The 11,097-nt window shown below is 37.0% G+C and overlaps 1 protein-coding gene across 1 annotated transcript; it reads right to left on the bottom strand.

The window, feature by feature from the left end:
- Positions 1-3,361: 3,361 nt before the first annotated feature.
- Positions 3,362-4,808, bottom strand: LOC118656640 (nucleosome assembly protein 1-like 1). Its single transcript, XM_036310124.1, has one exon. It carries the CDS (start codon positions 4,686-4,688, stop codon positions 3,516-3,518), a length of 1,173 nt encoding a protein of 390 aa, XP_036166017.1. The 5' UTR covers positions 4,689-4,808; the 3' UTR covers positions 3,362-3,515.
- Positions 4,809-11,097: the final 6,289 nt, after the last annotated feature.

Below are 11,097 nucleotides of genomic sequence, written 5' to 3'. Positions count from 1 at the left end.
ATCTCTCTTCTGTTTAGACAAGAACAGAATTTCAGGTGATCGTGCTCAGGAGCCACCGGCATTGGTTGGTTCTCTCAGTTGGGTTTAAGTACAGTGTGAATGAAGGTAAGCTCTTGATTTGGGATCCAGGTAGGCCAGTTAGCCTTATAGAGACAAACAAATGAAATAAAACAAAACATCCTTCCCCTCTTCTCCCCTGTTTGGCTGCAAACGTTTCTGCCCTGATGAGGTCAGTCATATCATTTCGTTTTCCTTTTGAATTGTAGCTAAAGAAATGAAAAAGGGATCACATTGACAGCAAAGAGAAAATCACTTTATGTAGTGGGTAGCCAATGTGCTGTGAGGTTAGATTCTTAAATATTGTGATTGGTGGGAATCTTTAAATTATTTTTTTATAAGGTTGAATGATTTTATTACCACCAATAACCCTTGTGGCTCTGAAAGCTAAAATAATCTGGGTAATCAAAATTTATGCTTTAGGATGGAGGATGATTCTATGCAGACGAGAGGGAGGGAATTCCTCTTTCTCCAGTCCTCTGTGGGAACTACACTGTGGATGAATAACTGCCTGGAGCTTGGGTCTAACTTTCTGTGGTGGAGGTGGGGTGCCTCTGAAAGAACACATTTTGGTTGCTATAGGCAATAACCTAGGCAAGCGACTGAATAATCTGAAACTCTTTACTCAGAGAAAAAGGACCACTTGCAGGGACCACAAAGGAGGGGAAGGCTGATCTCAATATGTTTGCCTTCGTCTTTGAGGGATGTGGTTCTTTAACTGAGTTTTATTTTTTTGTAAGTTTATTTTAAATTAAGATGGCTCTTTATGATGGAGATTATATCTGTTTCACTATACAAGAGTCCTACCATTTTTGAAAGTTCCCTTTCCCCATGTTCATTAAGATGATTGGTTTGGGGTGCTTTAAATCAGGAGCTGGGAAGAACAGGATTAAAAAATTCGCTAGGTTTAATCTAGTTTGGGAAGTCAGGATTTTTTGGGAAGACAGGAGGGATGGTTGAAGGAAGGAAAGTTTCCATGCAAATGTGAATGGATTCTATTTGTGGATTTCTGTCTAAATAGTTAAAATGAAATTATTCAGAACAGAGGTAACAGACTCTAAATATATAAATTTCCTCCATAATGTTTGGTAGAAGAAATGCAGCTTACTTATTTTCTTTTAAATCTGATTAAATCTGATTCAGAACCCCTAAACATGAAGATGGTAAGAAACCTAAACTCATTAAATTATTACCCATATTCCCATAATGGACTTGTGTTTCATTGGTTTTACATAGTTTAAAAGTAATCTCAAAAATATTTGTGCATGTAGTGTTCTATTAATATATATATATATATATATATATATATATATATATTAGTTAAAACACACAAAAATAGAAATACAAAGATATATAATAAATATTTTAAGTATTTTAATACAAACATTAATGGACTAAACCTTTGTCATTATTTAAAATGATCAGTGAACAAAACTTGATTGAGTATGCATTATAGTTTTGAAAATCTTGGTTGTATCAGTGATTCAAACATTGGGTCATAAATCAAGTTTATTTCCATACCTTCTTTTAATGAAAACAAAGCTAAAAAGATACCTAATAAAGATAAGTAAAGACAGATGGGTGAAGTGCAAACTTGATTCCATTTGTGAGACTATAACCTTTTTTTCACATTTAGTAATAGAAAGGTTTTGTTGAAATTTACCTGGTACATTTCCATGTTCTATGATGTCAGCTAGTGGTTCTTATACATCTACACAAAGTCATCCTTTGTTACATTTTTACTAAAGGTTCAAATCCAGTGAAACGCTTTGTGTAGACAATTTTAGAACAGTCTAGAAAATTGTGTCTAAATTTTTAAAGCATAAGCTATGAAGCTTCTTTTTATTTAATTTCTTTTTTTTTTTTAAATTAAATGCAAATTTTATTAAGGTCTTCCAATTACATATCTCAAATTTCTTGAATGGAATAGAATCTTTTGGAACTGGAAAGATGGCAGAGATGAACACTGATATCCCTTGAAACCCCAACTTTATTAATAGAGAGCAATTCCTCTGCAAATCACATTGCCCTTATATAACAAGATGAAATAGTATCTTCTCCCTCACTTTGGCAATAGCTATTTCCTAATGAAAAAAAAGAATATAGTGGTTTTGCTACTTAAAGTTCATATAAAAATGAGAACCTATCTTTAGGTTAACATTTTTAAAGTTCAGATGTGTTCAAATGAGCTATGGGTACAAAAATACATTAGCACAGAAGTCTAATCAAAGCAACCAAAATCATTTTGAAAATGAAGAGGAAAAACATCAGGTGTTTTCATGGCATTCCCCCCCCCCCCCCCAACATAAACTATTGCAATTGGTTGAGGATTTCCAGCAGTTAATTCAAATCTCAGGAGTGAAAAAGATAGTACTATACAAATAACAAAATGTATTCATTCACATTCTAAGACCATAATACTAAATTTTCAAAATGGAAGCTCTATCATTTCTAAAAATGAACCTAATGTTATTTTATTACAAGCAGAAACTCCAAGCTGTTTTCCAATTACAATCCAATTAGTCCACCCTCACTGCCAAAACTTTCTTTTAAGTTCACCAGAAAAAATCAACAGTAATTAGCCTGAGGTATTTTAAATGTGGCTCTACAGTATCAAATTTAATGGGATTCCCCCAACCCCCTTAAAAACGGTCTTACTTCTATTTTAGAACCATGATCTCTATGGTCATAACAAAAATACCTAAAAACGATCCTTGGACCTTTGAAAATAGTTGGTTATCCATCCACTTTTATTAAATAAGGAGCCACTAAAAGAGCACTGCCTGACCAGATCCAGAGTAAAGTACTTGACTTTTGTTTTCTGGTTTATTTAGCAAACTGTGGTAGACTAAAAGGCTGAATATCATACTTGTGGTGCAAAAAGTTCCAAATTTTTAAGCTTTCAATAGGTTGAGAATTATTTCATATATAATTTAAGTTAATATGTCTAACACATGTGAGGTAGTTAAGTAAACAGTACTACCCATTTTAATACATAGTAAACAGAAGCATGGGTAAACAACATACTCATACTTTAAACAGTAAGAATTGGAATTCATCAGAGGCTTGAGGCCTTCTCTCATTCTAACCAAAGGAAATAAAACTTAACTTACTCTTTAAAAAAAAATTACACCATTTGTCTTTTTTTTAATACTTTCTTATTAAATGTAGTACACCTTGTCCAGAGTTGGCACCCTTTTCTTCAATATAATAGTAAACTGGGCACAATACTTAATTCAAGCTAAGGCTTCACTTCTGCCTGAATTAGTACAAAATTGTAAGACATTATTTTGTGAGAACTAAAATTATATTTGACATTTTTATTTTAGGCTACAAACAAGCAAACAAAGAAACAACAAAAAACTTGAAATGAACTTGTCAAATGATGAAAATTCATCCTTTCCAGGGAAGCAGAAGGTAGACCAGTGCAGGTTATCCTCAAGGCCATACATCCTGCTTCACTGCTGCTTGCACTCTGCTGGGTTTTGATCCTTCTTTGAGTCATAGTCTGGATCATTTTCCTCATCTTCTTCTTCCCCTTCCTCATCCGCTTCTTCACCTTCTTCATCATAATCATCATCATCATCTTCAATGGCTTCTCCAGTAAAGTACAACACTGATCTTGGGATTATACGCTCACGTAAAAAGTGACCAATTTCAAAGTCTGCAGCAAGGATAGCTTCAGCGTCATCATCCAGATCTCCACTCTCAGGAACTTCAGGAGGGGCAAAAAAATTAAAGAACGAGTCATTAGAAACTGTTTTGGTCACAGTACGAACTGTCCCACGTCCCTTGTGTTTTTGTTTCTTTTTAATGGTTTTCAAAGTGACATTCTTCCCTTTTTTCCAATCTATCTGGCACCCTGTACAACCCATAATTTCTGGTCCATCAAAAGAAAAGGGATCAGAATCATCTGGTTCTGACCTCATTCTGTATGTTTTTGTCAACACTTCATTTGTGAAATATTCATTGGGTTCAAAGTGAAATTCTAAAACAAAACTCATAGGCTGGCCAGCATCTGAGAACTTCACTTTAATATCTTTCAAGTGCTTCAGAATAGGTTCATCATGTTCCTGAACCATATCACTGAGCAAGTCAACATTCTTAAAAACAGTCAACCAAAATTCAGGAATTCCCTTGGGGTCTTGTTTTTCTTCATCCTTTTTCTCATCTTCAATTTTGACCTTTTCTTTCAGCTCCTCCGAAATGTCATCTTCCTCATCTGGTTTCCATTCACATTCTTCTTCCGTAGGTTCATAAATTGCATTAATGATCTCAAATCGCTTATCAAATAAAGGTTGATAGAGAACAGCATACTTTCTTTCAAGATCATGAACTTCCTCATAGAATTTGGCTTCTATCTGTGCACATTTAACTTGAAGGTTTTTGAGAGCATTCACTCGTATTTTAACTACCTTAGGCAAGCTTTCAATGTATCCTGTTGGTGTTTCTACCAGACCATCAAGTCTTTCTTGGAGGGCTGCAAGAATCTGAGGATTTTGCATCATCTGAACAGTCAGCTGACGCGCTTTGATTTTTGTTTCTTCACCAGTTTCTTCTTCTTCTATTTCTTCAACATCATCCAAATCTTGATCAAGTTCAGACTGTTCTTTGTTGTCAATGTCTGCCATGTTGTTAAGAACTCCAAATATCGATGGCGAGCACGGGGCGCCCGGCGGCCGGAGCTGCGCAGTCCGTGACTCAGGGCAGCGGCGGGAGGAGCAGGAGGCGGCGCTGCGAGCAGATGGCGCTAAAAACTTTATTTAATTTCTTGAGAATGTTTGTTAAATCTAGGTTCCATGTGTGTGGAGGTGAGGAGATGGAAGCCTGTGAGGTGCACATGAGTTTGAGGAAGGCTCACTTCCCCCACAATCATCTCCACCAGAAAGCCCAGAGTGTAGAGTGAGTCAGATTTGTGTTTGAATACAGACTCTACTGTTTACTAGGGGAGCAACCTTAACACAGGATTAAGCTGCTTGAAACTCAGTTTCTTCTTCCATAAAATAGGCATAAAAGTCTTATGTTTCAGAACTGGTATGAGGACTGAGATAGTGACTGTAAACTGCTTAGCTCACTACCTAGCCTATCTAATAATAGACAAACATGGTAATTAACCATACCTCTGCTACGCTTCCCATTAGCTAATCAGAGTGATATGCAAATTAACTGCCAACAAAGATGGCGGCCGGCAGCCACGCAGCTGAAGCGAACATGAGGCTTGCTTGCTCCAGTGATGGAGGAAGCCAAGGTTCCCCGCCTACTGCGGCCCAGCTCTGAGCTCTAGGTGCAACAATGTTGCAATTATAGAAGCTAAACAAACCCCAGGTACCTGATTTCAGCCAGCCATGGCCTCAGAGCTGGAGCCGGCTCTCAGCTCCAGTGACAGCTATAGAAGGTAAATAAATCCCAGAATAAAAAAAGAAAAAAAAAAAAAAAAAGGCTGGGAGCTTCAGTGGCCCGCCAGCCTGAAAATGGCCCTCAGCCTCTCACCCAGACTGGCCAGGCACCCCAGTGGGGACCCCCACCCTAAACGGGGTGTGACCAGCTGCAAGAAGCCATCAGCCCCTCACCCAGGCTGGCCAGGCACCCAAGTGGGACCCCCACCCTGATCCGGGACACCCTTCAGAGCAAACCAGCCGGCAGCCGGCCCCCTTCCGTGCACCAGGCCTCTATCCTATATAGTAAAAGGGTAATATGTGAACTGACCCTAATAGCAGAAAGACTGGAAATGACTGGTCACTATGACACACACTGACCACCAGGGGGTAGACGCTCAATGCAGGAGCTGCCCTCTGGTGGTCAGGGCACTCTCACATGGGGAGCTCTGCTCAGCCACAAGCCAGGCTGACAGCTGCCAGTACAGCGGTGGTAGTGGGAGCCTCTCCTGCCTCCTCAGCAGCACTAAGGATGTCTGACTGCAGCTTAGATCTGCTCCCCGCTAGCAAGTGGACATCCCCCAAGGGCTGCCGGGCTGCCAGAGGGATGTCTGATTGCCATCTTAGGCCCAATCCCCTGGGGAGTAGGCCTAAGCCAGCAAGTGGTCACCCCTGAGAGGTCCCAGACTGCGAAAGGGCACAGGCCGGGCTGAAGGACCCCTACCCCTGAGTGCACAAAAATTTGTGCACTGGGCCTCTAGTATGTTTAATAATTGTAACTTGTTCCCCCTCCTCCTCCTTCATTATGCAGATAGGATCCCTCCTGGGTGTTTGGAAGGGGCAGGAGAGTATCACAGACTGAAAGTTTGTGTCTTCCCCAAATTCATGTGTCGAAGTTCTAATCCCCAGTCTGATGGTATTTGGGGGTGGGGCCTTTGGGAGGTGATTAAGGTTGGATTGGGTCTTGAGGATGGGGTCCTCATGATGGAATTAATGCCCTTATTTAAAAAAAGGAAGAGACACAATATCTCTCTCTTCCTCCTCCTCTCCTGCCATGTGAGGATGCAGCCAGGAGATGGCAAATGGTCTACAAACCAGGAAGAGGGCTCTCACATTTGATGAGCAAAATATACTTATTTTAAACAATTGGAGCACAGGTCTCAGAATGTCTGAATTTGAGTCCCAACCCTTGCACTTACTGACTCTGTGTTATCTTGGATAAAGTTTTTAACCTTTTGGAGCATATTTCCTCCTCTATATAGTGGGGTTAAGTGGTACCTTACAGAGTTATTGTGAATATTGAGTGAGATAATTCACTTAAAGTAAGTTCTTCTCAAAAATAATAGTATTATCGGAGGTTGATGTTATTACTCAAGGGATTTTACGTGATGTAAAAAAGACATTGTTCCTCCTCTCAAGGGTTTTATGACCAGAAAGAGCTGTCTCTTAGCTTGAGGAATGATGTTAAAAGCAGTAAGTGTGTCATACTTGGGGGCTTCATTGTCTGTACCTAATGCTAAAGCACATGTGTGTTTCCAAGTTCTTTATCGCTGTCTCCTGAGTCCTTCTATACATCATTTTCACTCAGCAGACTTTTCTGATATCAAATCTTTTTTTGTACATTGCTTTCTTTTTTCATTTGTCAATCTTAAATCTGCTTTGTTAATTTGGGAATGAAATTTTATTCTTGAGATTACTATACTCTATTCAGTTTATTAATAAAAAATGAGAAATTTAAATGCCAAGATAAATAATTATTTCAGTGTTTATATCAATAAAGTTATTTTTAATCTTTATTATATTCAAAGATAACAAATAAATATAAAAAAGAGAAAAAGGAGAATATATTGACTTTTTCTTAAAATTCTAGATCTTGGTTATAAAAAATATTGGTTATATTATTAACAAGATGTAATATTTTCTGTTAATGATGTCAAAATAAATCACTGCTGAATTTATAATTCAAAACATTTTAATGTAGCTCTTCATGTAGACATTTTTTTAAAATAAGTGGTATGTTTATTCAGCTTGTCCTATCTGAGGACATTTTAATCTCTTGCAATATGTACAGACCCTTCAGGGACAGACTCTGAGTCCAGCAGCATCAACTGAAATTTCTGATCCATGAACGAGTTATGTTAGCAATTAGCAAATGTGCTCTTTGTGTTTATTACATAAACACAAACATTTATTTGAGCCAAACTTCTTTTCTTTTTCCGGGGGATTCTATTGAGAATAACAAAGAAAAGAGTCTGGATTATTTTACATAGTATTATACCTATTGTTTCTGCATGGGTCATCTTATATTTTCTCCTAAAAATCCATGTAAAAGACGCTTTCAAATTACATTTATCTCTCAACATTAAAAAAAGAAATAATTATAGTTGTACTAAAAGAAAATGTTTTTCAGAATATGAGAAAATTCCTAACTGAAAGAAATATATCCATTGTGAGGAAGACATTGTGCTATTACTCAAGGAATTTTACATGAATGGAAATGACATTGTTTCTGTTCTCAAGGAATTTATGACCTAAAGGGAAATTGAGAAGAGATGTGACTATCACTGACACTCTAAGCTGAATTTTCCTATAGCCTTTTAATAACTAACATGACTATACTTATTTTGGCAATAGGGAAAGAGCAGGTTACTGAAAACATTGGGAAGGGCAAGTTCACCATATAAATAATAGAGTTAATATTTGTTTCAAATGTTTTAAACTCTTGGAGCATATTTCCAAGTCTCTATGCCTGCTTTCCCTGAGTCAGAAACATTACCCTCGCCTCAGGATTGAGTTTTAATTATCCAAGGTCAGTATTCCTCCCAGAGTGACCATTTCCTCCACTCCATGGATAGTCTTTAATTGCTAATTAGCTCCTTTCAGGGAGGACCAACTGTAAATATTTAAGGAATACTTATGTGTGTTTATGAGTAAGGTTGTCTAGATATTGGCTCTTTCATGGAGAAACTAAAATTGCAACAAATAGCTATGGAGTAAAATAGAATTTGTTATATTAACCTTTTTCTTTTCTTATATATAAATTAATTTTGAAAAAATGAATTGGTTGGATAAAAGTTTTGAAGACATGTTTAGAATGACATCATAGAAGAAAAGAGTGGAATATTGGAATTGACAGTTTTCTCTTGCAATCACCATTTTCCAACACTTCATCTTTGTATGAAACTCCTAGAGAAGTATTTTAGAATTGCCCCTGTTCTATGTGACTATATTTTGTTGTCAGTGTAAATACAAATAAGATTCTTTACATTTTTTCTTCCCCAATGTGTATAATTTTATGTTTTAGCAAAGATCTCTGAAACATTACTGTGAAAATGAATTTAATTAAAACTGGATTGGTATAAAGAAGCAGTGTTTTGGAAATCCCAGAATCATTGTATGCTGGGATTTATTTTGTTCTTAATCCTTCTACTTAACATTGGTTTTCAAAAAATAAATGGTATAGGAATATTCATTCTCCATTCCCCTTCCCTCAAACTTTACTGAGATATAATTAAGCTAGAACATTATATAAGTTTAAGGGACATATACACTTATATATTGCAATATGATTACCACTATTGCATTAGCTAACACTTCTATTACATCACATATTAATTACCATATTTTTTTGTAATGAGAACATTGAAGATTTACTCTCTTAGCAATTTTCAAGTATATAATAAGTACTGTTAACTATAACCATGAAACTTTTTATTAGATCCCCAGGACTTACTCATCTTCTAACTGCAAGTTTGTACCTTTGACCAACATCTACCTAGTTCTTTTACCTACCAACTCTTGGTGACCTCCATTTTACTCTCTGCTAATGAGTTTGATTTCTTTAGTATCCACATATACGTGACTCATTTCACTTAGCATTATGCCTTCATGGTCCATTCATGTTGTCCCAAATGGAAGGATTTTCTTCTTTTTCATGTCTGAGTAATATTCCATTGCATATATATAACCACATCTTCATATTCATTTATCCATCAATGGACTCTCAGGTTGTTTCTATACTTTGACTATTGTGAATATTGCTACAATTAACAAGGAGTGTAGATATCTCTTTGAGATCCTGGTTTCATTTCCTTTGGCTATATATTCCCAGAGTAGGGTTATTAAATCATATGGGAGTTCTGTTTTTACTTTTTTGAGGAAACTCCACACTGTTTTCCGTAGTGGCCATACCAATTTACATTCCCATCAACAGCACGTAAGGGTTGAAAAGAAATGTTCTTTTCAGATGAACTCTTTGCTGGTCTTGAATAGATTGTCTTCCAGGTATTTGTTTCATTTTCTGTCCTTGGTAGGACATTAGCAACGAAGACAGTAAATTGCCTTTGCCTCTACCTTATGGGAATCTCAAACCTAGAACGTCTCCTAAGCAGTCAGTTCTCTCCTGTTTCTCCTTCTAGATTGATTCCTCTAGCTCTCCACTGTCCAAAGTACCACTCAAGTGTGTGGGTGTCTGTGAAGTAATGGTGTTGGGGAGAGAGGGGATGACATGCAGTGAAGAGACAGTAGGCCTATCAATAAGAGAATATAAAGCAAGAAATGTGAATTTTCAGGGTCCAAAGTCTAACTGGACTGTGCCCAACCACAGTTCCATTGTGCTTCATCATGCAGTATTTTCATGGTCTGAAAAACTGTTGAGGTTTTAATGGAATGACCCAATACAATGTGAATGTGAGGCATGGACTAAAGGTATGTCTTGACTGATTACTGTTATTGGCCTGTTGCAGTCCTGATGTTACAACAGGAAAGAGTATCATCTTTTTACCCACATTTTAATTTCCATTCTATATAATGTCAGGATAATAATAATTACTATGAATCTCTCAGGGGATATTTTAATAATTAAAATGATAATGTCCTAAGAAGTAATATAGATACAAAGCAAAGTGAGTAAAGTAAGATGTATTTAATGAATAATTTAATGCAGCAGATTCCATTGTTCTTGCAAAACCAATTAATAAGATGCAGTGAACTTCCATGTATTATTATTTTTTTAAATATATTTTATTGATTTTTACAGAAAGGAAGGGAGAGGGATAGAGAGTCAGAAACATCGATGAGAGAGAAACATCAGTCAGCTGCCTCCTGCACTCTCCCCACTGGGGATGTGCCCGCAACCAAGGTACATGCCCTTGACCGGAATCGAACCTGGGACCCTTGAGTCCGCAGGCCGACGCTCTATCCACTGAGCCAAACCGGTTAGGGCCCATTTATTATTTTTAAGTGTTTTCTCTTGAAAGTCACTAGAGCATTATCTTCACCAAAAATCTAAAATTAGGTAGCATCCTCTGTCTCTAGATGGTATTGTGAAAATTGGGTATTTACATGCAAAAGAATGACATTGACCCATATCTTAGACCACTCTAAAAAATGTACTAGAGATGAATGAAGGGCTTAAATATAAGCCCTGAAGCCATACCCTTTCCCATGGATATAATACTGCTCTGATTTTACACTGTACTTCCTAGGAGTTTTTGCACATATTTTCATGTCAACCTTTGGCAATAACTTCTGAAATTAGGAAGAGCTAATGTTATCTTTACTTTAACGATGAGGAAACAGGTTTAGAAAGTTTAAATTCTTGGCCTAATCATTATTACCAAAATGAGGTGGAGGTGGATGAAGGATTCATGTCTTCTGACACCTT

The sequence above is a fragment of the Myotis myotis genome, unplaced genomic scaffold, assembly GCF_014108235.1.
Source record: "Myotis myotis isolate mMyoMyo1 unplaced genomic scaffold, mMyoMyo1.p scaffold_m19_p_5, whole genome shotgun sequence".
Lineage (NCBI taxonomy): Eukaryota > Metazoa > Chordata > Mammalia > Chiroptera > Vespertilionidae > Myotis > Myotis myotis.
This window is presented reverse-complemented; position numbering and strand designations above follow the sequence as displayed.

Coding starts and splice junctions, on each gene's coding strand:
- LOC118656640 (XM_036310124.1), bottom strand. CDS start 4,688: ATGGCAGACATTGACAACAAAGAACAGTCTGAACTTGATCAAGATTTG.